This window comes from Procambarus clarkii, chromosome 13 (genome assembly GCF_040958095.1).
Source record: "Procambarus clarkii isolate CNS0578487 chromosome 13, FALCON_Pclarkii_2.0, whole genome shotgun sequence".
NCBI lineage: Eukaryota > Metazoa > Arthropoda > Malacostraca > Decapoda > Cambaridae > Procambarus > Procambarus clarkii.
This window is the reverse complement of record NC_091162.1, coordinates 49,796,527-49,810,888: the sequence shown is the minus strand read 5'-3', so window position 1 is coordinate 49,810,888 and position 14,362 is coordinate 49,796,527. Positions and strand designations below refer to the sequence as shown.

At 51.3% G+C, this 14,362-nt stretch overlaps 1 protein-coding gene across 1 annotated transcript in view; it reads left to right on the top strand.

Moving 5' to 3' along the window:
• Positions 1-14,362, top strand: part of LOC138364309 (leukocyte elastase inhibitor-like) — a 38,050-nt gene continuing 23,688 nt past the window's right edge. Inside the window, exons 1-4 of the mRNA XM_069323910.1 lie at positions 1-319; positions 7,871-8,195; positions 8,332-8,470; positions 13,136-13,379. Coding sequence (XP_069180011.1) covers positions 13,235-13,379 — 145 coding nt within the window. The 5' untranslated portion in view covers positions 1-319; positions 7,871-8,195; positions 8,332-8,470; positions 13,136-13,234. The remainder of the gene's footprint in view (positions 320-7,870; positions 8,196-8,331; positions 8,471-13,135; positions 13,380-14,362) is intronic.

The window sequence follows — 14,362 nt, the reverse complement described above, 5'->3', positions numbered from 1 at the left end:
ACTGTTGGCCACACGATCGTCAGCTGGTTTTTGCTGCTGCTGCTGCTGTTGTCTGCTGCTGCTGTTGTCTGCTGCTGCTGTTGTCTGCTGCTGCTGCTGCTGCTGCTGTTGTCTGCTGCTTCTGCTGCTATCTACTGCTGCTGTTGTCTGCTGCTGCTGTTGTCTGCTGCTGCTACTGTTGTTGTCTGCTGCTGCTGCTGCTGTTGTCTGCTGCTGCTGTTGTCTGCTGCTGCTGCTGCGGTCTGCTGCTGTTGCTGCTGTCGGTCTCTGCTGCTGCCGTTGTCTGCTTGACTTGTTCTCTCGTCGCTACAGTTGTGAGGTAATTATACATGGCTTGTACACGATCAATGCCCAGAGTATTTGGCCATATTCTACCCCCCCCATATTCTACCACCACCATATTCCACCACCACCATTTTCTACCCCACCATATTCTACCACCACCATATACTACCACCACCATATTCAACCACCCACCAAATTCAACCACCACTATATTCTACCACCACCATATTCTATCACCACCATATTCTACCCCCCCATATTCTACTCCCACAATATTCTACCACCACAATATTCTACACCCACAATATTCTACCACCACCATATTCTACCACCACCATATTCTACCACCACCATATTCTGCCACCACCATATTCTACCACCACCATATTCTGCCACCACCATATTCTACCACCACCATATTCTACCACCACAATATTCTACCACCACAATATTCTACCACCACCATATTCTGCCACCACAATATTCTGCCACCACCATATTCTGCCACCACCATATTCTGCCACCACCATATTCTACCACCACAATATTCTACCACCACAATATTCTACCACCACCATATTCTACCACCACCATATTCTACCACCACCATATTCTGCCACCACCATATTCTACCACCACCATATTCTACCACCACCATATTCTACCACCACCATATTCTACCACCACAATATTCTACCACCACCATATTCTACCACCACCATATTATTGGGAGCAGCGCCAAGTATTAAGTTGAACAGGAAATAGTGTTTAAAAATAATCAACGCTGCAGGCTGTGGAGGCCAGGCTGTGGAGGCCAGGCTGTGGAGGTCAGGCTGTGGATGCCAGGCTGTGGAGGCCAGGCTGTGGAGGCCAGGCTGTGGAGGCCAGGCTGAGGCCAGGCTGTGGATGCCAGGCTGTGGAGGCCAGGCTGTGGAGGCCAGGCTGTGGACGCCAGGCTGTGGAGGCCAGGCTGTGGATGCCAGGCTGTGGAGGCCAGGCTGTGGAGGCCAGGCTGGGGTGAACAGGCTGGGGACGCCAGGCTGGGGACTCCAGGCTGTGGAGGCCAGGCTGGGGACGCCAGGCTGTGGAGGCCAGGCTGTGGATGCTAGGCTGTGGAGGCCAGGCTGTGGAGGCCAGGCTGGGGACGCCAGGCTGTGGAGGCCAGGCTGTGGAGGCCAGGCTGTGGAGGCCAGGCTGTGGAGGTCAGGCTGTGGATGCCAGGCTGTGGAGGCCAGGCTGTGGAGGCCAGGCTGTGGAGGCCAGGCTGAGGCCAGGCTGTATATGCCAGGCTGTGGAGGCCAGGCTGTGGAGGCCAGGCTGTGGACGCCAGGCTGTGGAGGCCAGGCTGTGGATGCCAGGCTGTGGAGGCCAGGCTGTGGAGGCCAGGCTGGGGTGAACAGGCTGGGGACGCCAGGCTGGGGACTCCAGGCTGTGGAGGCCAGGCTGGGGACGCCAGGCTGTGGAGGCCAGGCTGTGGATGCTAGGCTGTGGAGGCCAGGCTGTGGAGGCCAGGCTGGGGACGCCAGGCTGTGGAGGCCAGGCTGTGGAGGCCAGGCTGTGGAGGCCAGGCTGGTGAGGCCAGGCTGGGGACGCCAGGCTGGGAGGCCAGGCTGTGGAGGCCAGGCTGTGGAGGCCAGGCTGTGGATGCCAGGCTGTGGAGGCCAGGCTGTGGAGGCCAGGCTGTGGAGGCCAGGCTGGGGTGAACAGGCTGGGGACGCCAGGCTGGGGACTCCAGGCTGTGGAGGCCAGGCTGGGGACGCCAGGCTGTGGAGGCCAGGCTGTGGATGCTAGGCTGTGGAGGCCAGGCTGTGGAGGCCAGGCTGGGGTGAACAGGCTGGGGACGCCAGGCTGGGGACTCCAGGCTGTGGAGGCCTGGCTGGGGACGCCAGGCTGTGGAGGCCAGGCTGTGGATGCTAGGCTGTGGAGGCCAGGCTGTGGAGGCCAGGCTGGGGACGCCAGGCTGTGGAGGCCAGGCTGGTGAGGCCAGGCTGGGGACGCCAGGCTGGGAGGCCAGGCTGTGGAGGCCAGGCTGTGGAGGCCAGGCTGTGGATGCCAGGCTGTGGAGGCCAGGCTGTGGAGGCCAGGCTGTGGAGGCCAGGCTGGGGTGAACAGGCTGGGGACGCCAGGCTGGGGACTCCAGGCTGTGGAGGCCAGGCTGTGGAGGCCAGGCTGTGGAGGCCAGGCTGTGGAGGCCAGGCTGTGGATGCCAGGCTGTGGAGGCCAGGCTGTGGAGGCCAGGCTGTGGAGGCCAGGCTGGGGTGAACAGCCTGGGGACGCCAGGCTGTGGAGGCCAGGCTGTGGAGGCCAGGCTGGGGACGCCAGGCTGTGGAGGCCAGGCTGGGGACGCCAGGCTGTGGAGGCCAGGCTGTGGAGGCCAGGCTGTGGATGCCAGGCTGTGGACGCCAGGCTGTGGACGCCAGGCTGTGGACGCCAGGCTGGGGACGCCAGGCTGTGGAGGCCAGGCTGGGGACGCCAGGCTGTGGAGGCCAGGCTGTGGAGGCCAGGCTGTGGAGGCCAGGCTGTGGATGCCAGGCTGTGGAAGCCAGGCTGTGGAGGCCAGGCTGTGGAGGCCAGGCTGTGGAGGCCAGGCTGGGGTGAACAGGCTGGGGTGCCAGGCTGTGGAGGCCAGGCTGTGGAGGCCAGGCTGGGGTGAACAGGCTGGGGACGCCAGGCTGTGGAGGCCAGGCTGTGGAGGCCAGGCTGGGGTGAACAGGCTGGGGACGCCAGGCTGTGGAGGCCAGGCTGGGGACGCCGGGCTGTGGAGGCCAGGCTGGGGACGCCAGGCTGTGGTGGCCAGGCTGTGGAGGCCAGGCTGTGGAGGCCAGGCTGTGGAGGCCAAGCTGGGGACGCCAGGCTGTGGAGGCCAGGCTGGGGACGCCAGGCTGTGGAGGCCAGGCTGGGAACGCCAGGCTGTGGAGGCCAGGCTGTGGAGGCCAGGCTGTGGAGGCCAGGCTGTGGAGGCCAGGCTGTGGAGGCCAGGCTGGGGACGCCAGGCTGTGGAGGCCAGGCTGTGGAGGCCAGGCTGTGGAGGCCAGGCTGGGGACGCCAGGCTGTGGAGGCCAGGCTGTGGAGGCCAGGCTGGGGACGCCAGGCTGTGGAGGCCATGCTGGTGACGCCAGGCTGTGGAGGCCAGGCTGGGGTGAACAGGCTGGGGTGGTCAGGCTGGTGAGGACAGGCTGGGGAGGCCTGGCTGGGGACGCCAGGCTGTGGATGCTAGGCTGGGGAGGACAGGCTAGGGAGGCCAGGCTTGGGATGTCATGGTGGGGAGGCCAGGCTGGGGAGGAATGTCTTGGGAGGCCAGGCTTGGGAGGCCAGGCTGGTGAGGCCAGGTTGGGGAGGACAGGCTGAGGAGGCGAGGCTGGGGAGGCCATGCTTGGGAGGACAGGCTGGGGAGGACAGGCTGGGGAGGACAGGCTGGGGAGGCCAAGCTTGGGAGGCGAGGCTGGGGAGGCCAGGCTGGGGAGGACAGGCTGGGGAGGACAGGCTGGGGAGGCCAAGCTTGGGAGGCGAGGCTGGGGAGGCCAGGCTGGGGAGGCCAAGCTTGGGAGGACATGCTGGGGAGGCCAATCTTGGAAGGACAGGCTGGGGAGGCCAAGCTTGGGAGGACAGGCTGGGGAGGCCAAGCTTGGGAGGACAGGCTGGGGAGGCCAAGCTTGGGAGGACAGGCTGGGGAGGCCAAGCTTGGGAGGACAGGCTGGGGAGGCCAAGCTTGGGAGGACAGGCTGGGGAGGCCAAGCTTGGGAGGACAGGCTGGGGAGGCCAAGCTTGGGAGGACAGGATGGGGAGGCCAAGCTTGGGAGGCGAGGACGGGGAGGCCAGGCTGGGGAGGCCAGGCTGGGGAAGCCAAGCTTGGGAGGCCAGGCTGGGGAGGCCAGGCTGGGGATGCGAGGCTGGGGAGGCCAGGCTGGGGAGGCCAGGCTGGGGAGGCCAGGCTGGGGAAGCCAAACTTGGGAAGACAGTTTGGGGAGGAGAGGCTGGGGAGGCGAGGCTGGGGAGGCCAGGCTGGGGAGGCCCCGTCAAGAAAAGGAAGGAGGGAATTTGATTCCCATTCAACTTTGAAATGGATGGAAGGAGCCAGATTGTTACGAGAGGAGAGGAAAGGATGGAAAAGACTAAGGTCATGAGGCCATGAAGCAAAATGTTATCAACATAGCGAAGCCAGAGAGAGGGACGAGTATCTATAGAAGGAAGAAGAAGAAGAACAGTTTCGAAGTGTTCCACGTAGAGTTGGCAAGATCAGGGCAAAGAGGGAAACCCATATATGGTGTGTATGTGTATATATGTGTGTGTGTGTGTGTGTGTGTGTGTGTGTGTGTGTGTGTGTGTGTGTGTGTGTGTGTGTGTGTGTGTGTGTGTGTGTGTGTTTGTGTGTGTGTGAGAGAGAGAGAGTAATGGGTGAGTGTGTGGGTGGCTGTGGTAGGTACGTACCTAGTTGTGCTTGCAGGGGTTGAGCTCTGGCTCTTTTGTCTCGTGTCTCAACTGTCAATCAACTAATGTACAGGTTCCTGAGTCTACGGAGCTCTATCATATCTACACTTGAAGCTGTTTATATGGAGCTTCCACCATATCACTTCCTAATGCAATCCATTTGTCAACTACTCCGACACTGAAACAATTCTTTCTAATGTCTCTTTGGCTCATTTGGGCACTCAATTTCCACCTGTGTCCCCTAATGCGTGTGCCTCTTGTGTTAAATAGTCTTTCTTTATCTACCCAATCAATTCCATTGAGAATCTTGTATGTGATGATCATGTCCCCCCTAACTCTTCTGTCTCCCAGTGACGTGAGGTTTAATTCCCGTAGTCTCTCCTCGTAGCTCATACTCCCTCAGTTCGGGTACTTGTCTGGTGGCAAACTTTTGAACCTTTTCCAGCTTAGTCTTATGCTTGACTAGATATGGACTCCATGCTGGAGCCGCATACTCCAGGATTGGTCTGACATATGTGGTATATAATGTTCTGAAAGATTCCTTGCACAAGTTTCTAAAGGCCGTTCTTATGTTAGCCAACCTGGCATATGCTGCAGATGTTATCCTCTTGATATGAGCTTCAGGGGACAGGTCTGGCGTGATATCAACCCGCAGATCTTTCTCTCTCTCTCTCTGACTCTTGAAGTATTTCATCTCCCAAATGATACCTTGTATCTGGTCTCCTGTTTCCTACCCCTATCTTCATTACATTACATTTGCTTGGGTTAAACTCTAACAGCGATTCGTTCGACCATTCCTGCAGCTTATCCAGGTCTTCTTGAAGCCTCAAGCTGTCCTCCTCTGTCTTAATCCTTCTCATAATTTTGGCGTCGTCAACAAACATTGAGAGGAATGAGTCTATACCCTCTGGGAGATCATTTACGTATATCAGAAACAGGATACGTCCACGTACAGAGCCCTGTGGGACTCCACTGGTGACTTCACGCCATTCTGAGGTCTCACCCCGCACTGTAACTCTCTGCTTCCTGTTGCTTAGGTACTCCCTTATCCACTGGAGCGCCCTACCAGTTACTCCTGCCTGTTTCTCCAGCTTATGCATCAACCTTTTATGGGGTACTGTGTCAAAGGCTTTCCGACAGTCCAAAAAAATGCAGCACGCCCATCCCTCTCTTTCTTGCTTAATCTTTGTCATCTGATCGTAGAATTCTATCAAGCCTGTAAGGCAAGATTTACCCTCCCTAAACCCATGTTGATGGGTTGTCACGAAGTGTCTTCTCTCCTTATGTGTTACTAGGTTTTTTCTCACAATCTTCTCCATCACCTTGCATGGTATACAAGTTAAGGACACTAGCCTGTAGTTCAGTGCCTCTTGTCTGTCACCCTTTTTGTATATTGGTACTACATTAGCAGTCTTCCATATTTCTGGTAGGACTCCCGTTTCCAGTGACCTACTATACACTATGGAGAGTGGCAAGCAAAGTGCTCCTGCACACTCTTTCAATACCCATGGTGAGATTCCGTCCGGCCCAACAGCTTTTCTCACATCCAGCTCCAATAGGTGTTTCTTGACTTCATCTTTTGTAATTTCGAACCTCTCCAAGGTCACCTTGTTTGCTGCCACCTCTCCTAGCGCCGTGACTTCTCCCTGTTCTATTGTAAAGACCTTTTGGAACCTTTTGTTGAGTTCTTCACACACCTCTTTGTCTTTCTCTGTGTACCTGTCCTCGCCCACCCTAAGTTTCATCACCTGTTCCTTCACGGTTGTCTTCCTCCTGATGTGACTGTGTAGTAGCTTTGGTTCAGTCTTGGCTTTATTAGCTATATCATTTTCATACCTTTACTCAGCTGCTCTTCTCACATTAACATACTCGTTCCTGGTTCTCTGGTATCTCTCTCTCTTTCTGGTGTTCTGTTATTGCGGGAGTTCCTCCATGCCCTTTTGTTCAGCTCCTTTGCTTTCATACATTCCCTATTAAACCACGAATTCTTCCTTTGCTTCTCTGTTTTTTCCTGTCGGGCTGGGACAAACCTGCTTACAGCCTCCTGACATTTTTGGGTGACATAGTCCATCATGTCTTGTACGGACTTGGTTCCGAGTTCTATGTCCCAATGTATATCCCATAGGAATTTATTCATCTCCTCATAGTTTCCCGTTCGGTACGCCAGCCCTTTGTTTCCCAGTTCTTTTTTGGGGGGTGATAATTCCTAGCTCAACCAGGTACTCAAAGCTCAATACACTATGATCACTCATTCCCAAGGGGACTTCCAACTTAACTTCCCTTATATCCGACTCATTTAGGGTAAATATCAGATCAAGCAAGTGTGCGTGCGTGTGTGTGTGTTTATTTTTGCGTGTGCGTGCGTGTGTGCTTGCAAACGTACGTGTGCATGCGTGCGTGTGTTACGGGGGTCCCGTAAGCGTTAACTTATACCTAAGATGAGCCACTTTGAGATTTTTAAATATATATATATGATATCATGAACAAGAATTTGATAATATTTTACCTCAATCTGTACACCTGATTAGTTGACCAGTGAGGGGTGCATACCAGTCTGCCTCCCGCTCACACAACCAGATGAGTAATGACGATGTATGGATGACGATGGCAATCCGTCGTTGTCTCCCACTTGGTGATTCACTAAGTGCTAGTAGATCTACACAAAGCTCTGGAGTCAGTCACTGTATCGTTGTGTTACAGTTCACTAATTTACTGTACCACTGATCAGTCACCACCCAACACCGGTATGTGTGTGTGTGTGTGTGTGTGTAATGGGTGAGTGTATAGTGCCTCACCACTACCCATCACCACCACCCATCACCACCACCCATTACCACCATCTATCACCACCACCCATCACCACCACCCATTACCACCATCTATCACCACCACCCATCACCACCGTCCATTACCAGCACCCCATCACCTGCACCCATCACTACCATCCATCACCACCACCCCGCACCCCGCTCCCCCCCCCCACCTTCCATCACCACCACCTATCACCAACAAAACTATTACACCACAACTCTCCTCACACGACTGCGAGCTTCTACTTGTATAAATATTTAATTCAATAAGATATTGTTATTTGTAATATAATAAAGTAGTCATCAGTGTTGGTGGAGCGCCGCTGCTACAGTCCTCTTCCCCACAGTATGAGGAAGCTGTGGTGTGCAGCAGTGTTGGTGGTGACGCTGGTGAGTGTGGTGAGGCCTCAGTGTATCTCCAACAATGACAAGCTGGTGGTGACCTCCCCCACCTGACCTGGCCCACATCACCCCCTTCAGCTTGGACCTCTTCAAGCAGCTCTATCCACCCACCGCCACAGGAAACTTTTTCTTCTCGCCCTACAGCGTGTGGACCGCCCTGGTCCTGGCCTACTTTGGGTCTGCTGGCAGGACTCGTCAGCAGCTGCAGGACACCCTTCGTCTCAGAGACCCTTCAACCACTCTGGCTACCTACAGGGCCCTCGACCGTCTGTGAGTCCACTCACATTCCTTACTTGTCATCTTAATTATTATATGTATAATTGAATATTTGAGTCCTCTGTAACTTGTTATTTATGAGCGTTTATAAACGCATGTATTATATATAATAATTAAGATGCCCCTACAGAAACGCAGAGAGACAGAGCAACACGAGTGACTATGTGATAGACTTGGCCAACAAAGTGTATGTGAAGAGCGGCTTCCCTCTTCGGGACTGCATCAGAGATGTCCTTAAGAAAGAGGTGGAGAATATCGACTTCTCACAGGTCAGTCTATTTCTGCATATCACCTTCTGTCTATATTTATTTGTGAAATATTATAATTCACATGAAGCCTCCTGGTCTCGTCCCCAGTGTGACAGTAGGGTAGAGAACTTCAAGAGTCCCTCAAGTCCTCGTTACCAGTGTGACAGCAGGGTAGAGTACTTCAAGAGTCCCTCAAGTCCTCGTTACTAGTGTGACAGCAGGGTAGAGTACTTCATGAGTCCCTCAAGGCCTCGTCACCAGTGTGACAGCAGGGTAGAGTACTTCAAAGAGTCCCTCAAGGCCTCGTCCCCAGTGTGACAGCAGGGTAGAGTACTTCAAGAGTCCCTCAAGGCCTCGTCACCAGTGTGACAGCAGGGTAGAGTACTTCAAAGAGTCCCTCAAGGCCTCGTCCCCAGTGTGACAGCAGGGTAGAGTACTTCAAGAGTCCCTCAAGGCCTCGTCCCCAGTGTGACAGCAGGGTAGAGTACTTCAAGAGTCCCTCAATGCGTCGTCAACAGTGTGACAGCAGGGTAGAGTACTTCAAGAGTCCCTCAAGACCTCGTTACCAGTGTGACAGCAGGGTAGAGTACTTCAAGAGTCTCTCAAGTCCTCGTTACCAGTGTGACAGCAGGGTAGAGTACTTCAAGAGTCCCCCAATGCGTCGTCAACAGTGTGACAGCAGGGTAGAGTACTTCAGGAGTCCCTCAAGACCTCGTTACCAGTGTGACAGCAGGGTAGAGCACTTCAAGAGTATCTCCTAGCCTCGTCAACAGTGTGACAGCAGGGTAGAGAACTTCTATAGTATCTCCTGGCCTCGTCAACAGCGCGACAGCAGGGTAGAGAACTTCTAGAGTGCTGACGAGGAGTCACAATAACGTGACGGAAATATGTTGACCAACCCCACACATTAGAAAGTGAAGGGAAGACGACGTTTCGGCCCGTCCTGTACGGGCGCCAGAGAGCTGAGTGGATAGCGCTTCGGATTCATAGTCCTGAGGTTCCGGGTTCGATCCCCGATGGAGGCGGAGACAAATGGGCAAAAAGTTTCTTTCACCTTGATGCCCCTGTTACCTAGCAGTAAATAGGTACCTGGGCCCGTACCTGCTGGGTACGGGCCCAGGTACCCGCAGAGCCCCCATACCCCAGAAACAGCCTGTAGCAGCCCAGCTGCTACGGGCTGCTTCCTGGGGGTATGTAACAAAAAGGAGGCCTGGTTGAGGACCGGGCCGCGGGGAGGCTAAGTCCTGAAATCATCTCAAGATATCCTAGATATACCATTCTCAAGTCGATTGTGATGAGAAAAAATTGGCAAGAGAGAGATAAGGAGAAGGAAATCATGGAGGAGGGAAAAGCAAGGCAGAAGGTACGAAAGGTAAAGTATAATAAAGGAATAAGAAATAATTCTTAAAAAATAAAGGAATAAGAAATAATTCTTAAAAAATAAAGGAATAAGAAATAATTCTTAAAAAATAAAGGAATAAGAAATAATTAAAATATAATAAAGGAATAAAAAAAGGGATCGTTAGAGAAAACAAGGAAAAGAAAGAAAGAAACAAACTAAGATAAATGTAAGGGTAAGCCTACATTACGTCACGCTTGTTAGAAAGTTTAGAGCAGTTGAGTATATACTGTGAAAGGTGGGAGTCAACAGCAATAAAACCAGCACTCAAGTTCATGTTGGTTATGTTGTGTATCAGAGCCGATTCAACACGACGGCGTCTGTGTAGAGGCAAGAAAGATTATTTTGAAGGAAGACCAGTCAATAGAATGATAAGAATCCCAAACATGACAGACGAGAGCATTGTTTGTGTCTGCAGACTTAACACTTCTTTGTGTTCTTTAAGTCTGTCATTAAGTGTACGGCCAGTTTCACCTAAGTATTGGAGAGGACAAGACGAACAGGAAATAGATTAGACACCAGCGGCATTAGAAGCAGGAGGAGCAGTGTGAACTAGATTGCTGCGAATTATGTCAAGAGGATGAAAGGTATTAGTAAGCGTTTTGAGTTCAGATATGAAGGGAAGGCAGAGCACAGTGCTACTAGAGTTGGAAGCAGGTTTAGCATGAAAGAAATTTCGATTAGCTTGAGAGTAGGCACAGTATATAAAATACAAAGGGTAACCAAGACGTGAGAATGATTTGTAGATAAAGGCAATTTCAGAATCAAGAAACTGAGGGTCGCTGATGCGTAGAGCGTGGAGGAAGAGAGACGAGGACACTTTTCTTAACAGAAGGAGGATGGTAGGAAAAGAAGTGAATGTACATGCCGCTATGCAGGGGTTTGCGGTAGACAGAGAAAGAGAACCCGGACACAGAGCTGTGAACGTGAACGTCAAGGAAAGGAAGGAGGGAAATAGATTCCCATTCAACTTTGAAATGGATGGAAGGAGCCTGATTGTTAAGAGAGGCGAGGAAAGGCTGGAAAAGACGAAGGTCATGAGGCGATAAAGAAAAAATGTCATCAACATAGCGAAGCCAGAGAGAGGGACGAGTATCAACAGAAGGAAGAGGTAGAAGAAGAACAGTCTCGAAGTATTCCATGTAGAAATTGGCAAGAACAGGGGAGAGAGGGGAACCGATAGCGACACCGAGTTTGAGTGTAATATTTACCATTGAAAGAGAAGGAGAGTCAACACAGAGTCTAATGAGTTTAAGGAAAACGTCAGTGGGAAGCGGGCGAGGAAGAAGGACCCCAGTAGCCTTTTGTCTAAGGAAAGAGAGAACGTCATCGAGGGGAACATTAGTGAACAGAGAGTCGACATCATGACTAAGCATCGTACAGGATGGCTACAGGCGCAGTCTTTCTATTAAGTCCTGAGCGTGATGAAGGTGGGCAGGAGAAAAAGTGCCAAGGTAAGGCGTCAGGGTTTTAGCGAGCCAGTAGGCAAGAGAATAGCTGACAGAGCCCCGTGAATAAATGATTGGACGAAGAGGAACACCAGGTTTATGAGTCTTAGATAGACCCTAAAAATAAGGAAGAGAAGGGCAGATGACACGGAAACGTTTATTGAGATCGAATTCAGGAGGACAAAGACTAGAGAGCTGTCTTAGTTTGCGGTTAAAGGAAGTTTTAAGGCGATCCAAAGGGTTAGAAGTCAGTGGGCATAAGTGCGGGAGTAAGAGAGCAGGACATCTGCTTTCTGGAGGTAGTCCTCACGGTAAAGGAGTGTGAGGGGGGGGAGGGTAGGGTGATGCGGGTGAGGGGGAGGGTAGGATGATGAGGGTGCGGGAAAGGTAGGGCGATGAGGGTGACAGGGCAGGGAAGGGTGTTGGGTGTGAGGGGGGAGGGTAGGGTAATGAGGGGAGGAGGGAGGGTAGGATGATGAGGGTGACAGGGGAGGGTAGGGTGATGGGTGTGAAGGGGGAGGGTAGAGTGATGGGTGTGAAGGGGGAGGGTAGGGTGATGGGGTGAGGGGGAGGGTAGGGTGAAGAGGGTGAGGGGAATGGTAGGGAGATAGGTGTGAGGGGGAGGGTAGGGTGATCGGTGAGAGGGGAGGGTAGGGTGATGGTGTGAGGGGAAGGAAGGGTGATGGGTATGACGGGGTAGGGTAGGGTGATTGAGTGAGGGGAGAGGGCAGGGTGACGGTGTGAGGCGGAGGGTAATGGGAGGGGAGGGGAGGGTAGGGTGATGGTGTGAGGTGGAAGGGTAGGGTGATGGGGTGAGGGGAGAGGGGTAGGGAGAGGAAGAGGGAGTGTGGGGGAAGGAGGATTATGGCGTCAGGGGAAGGGGAAGGTGATGGTGTGAGAGGGAGGGTAGGGTGGTGGATGTGAGGGGGGAGGGGAGGATAGGGAGATAGTGTGAGGTGGGGAGGGAAGGGTGGTAGTGTGAGGGGTAGGGTAGGGTTGTGGTGTGAGGCGAGAGGGTAGGGTGATTGTGTGAGGGTGAGGGTTGAGTGGTGGATGTGAGGGGGGGAGGAGGGGAGGGTAGGGTGATGGTGTAAGGGGGAGAGTAGGGTGATTGTGTGAGGGTGAGGGTAGGGTGATGGTGTGAGGGGGAAGGGTGATGTTGTGAGGGGGAGAGTAGGTTGATCGGGGTGAGGGGAAAGGTAGGGTGATGGTGTGAGGGGGAGGGGAGGGTGATGTTGTGAGGGGGAGAGGGTAGGGTGATAGTGTGAAGGGGGGTAGGGTGATTGTGTGAGGGGAAGGGTAGGTTGATGGGGGAGGGTAGGGTGATGGTATGAGGAGGAGGGTAGGGTGATGGTATGAGGGGGAGGGTATGGTGATGACACACGACACCATGTTATGGTATCTTGTGCACCATCACTAAGGTCTTGTCTGAACACCTGAGCTGTGGTCACCACCATGTTATGGTGTCTTGTGCACCATCACTAAGGTCTTGTCTGAACACCTGAGCTGTGGTCACCACCATGTTATGGTGTCTTGTGCACCATCACTAAGGTCTTGTCTGAACACCTGAGCTGTGGTCACCACCATGTTATGGTGTCTTGTGCACCATCACTAAGGTCTTGTCTGAACACCTGAGCTTTGATTATCTACAACAGTTAACTTGCAATCTTCTGAAATTGGATTCAGAAAACTTTTTTCTTAAAATCCAAAGAACTTCTTTATGTTACTTCTCTAACTCTCCCCCTTGAAAGGTCGGTAGAAACTATTGTCAGCTTATAATGTGATGGATTGAAGAGTCACGTAAAGGCACTGAGCTTAATCTTATCGTTATGTTGACAGGCGGCCAAAGCAGCTGCGACAATCAACCAGTTCGTGAACAAAACAACGCGAGGCAAGATCCCAATTGTGGTGACAGAGAGCGACGTGGCCACGACACTGATGGCGCTGGTCAACACCGTCTACTTCAAAGGTTTCTGGTTGAATCAATTCAACCTAACCCAAACAACCAAGCAGAAGTTCTTCACCACCCCGAGCCAACACAGCATTGTTGACATGATGACCCAACTTCGAAAATTCAGATTTGGTAAGGGTATATACACATATGCATATGTAAATGCATATGTATATATATATATATATATATATATATATATATATATATATATATATATATATATATATATATATATATATATATGTCGTACCTAGTAGCCAGAACTCACTTCTCAGCCTACTATTCAAGGCCCGATTTGCCTAATAAGCCAAGTTTTCCTGAATTAATATATTTACTATAATTTTTTTCTTATGAAATGATAAAGCAACCCGTTTCACTATGTATGAGGTCATTTTTTTTTATTGGAGTTAAAATTAACGTAGATATATGACCGAACCTAACCAACCCTACCTAACCTAACCTAACCTATATATATAGGTAAGGTTAGGTTAGGTAGCCAAAAAAAGCTAGGTTAGGTTAGGTTAGGTAGGTTAGGTAGACGAAAAAACATTAATTCATGAAAACTTGGCTTATTAGGCAAATCGGGCCTTGCATAGTAGGCTGAGAAGTGAGTTCTGGCTACTAGGTACGACATATATATATATATATATATATATATATATATATATATATATATATATATATATATATATATATATATATATATATATATATATATATATATATATATATATATATATTATATTATATATATATATATATATTATATATATATATATATATATTATATTTTATTAAATATGACCGAAAAAGTAAGATTAATAATTCTAACACGAATTTTCTCAATCTTTCGTACATTATGCTTCACTGTTGGAGGTAAATCAAAAATCACTTCTCCAAAATTCATTTTTATTTCTAGTCTGACGCGACACGGGCGCGTTTCGTAAAACTTATTACATTTTCAAAGACTTCACAAATACACAACTGATTAGAACTTGCATTTCCCTGATTTTATATCTACTTTTGAGTGAGGTGGGAAGGGTGATGTGGCATTACATTTGAGTGAGGTGGGAAGGATGATGTGGCATTAGAGGATATTAATAGGGTATTAA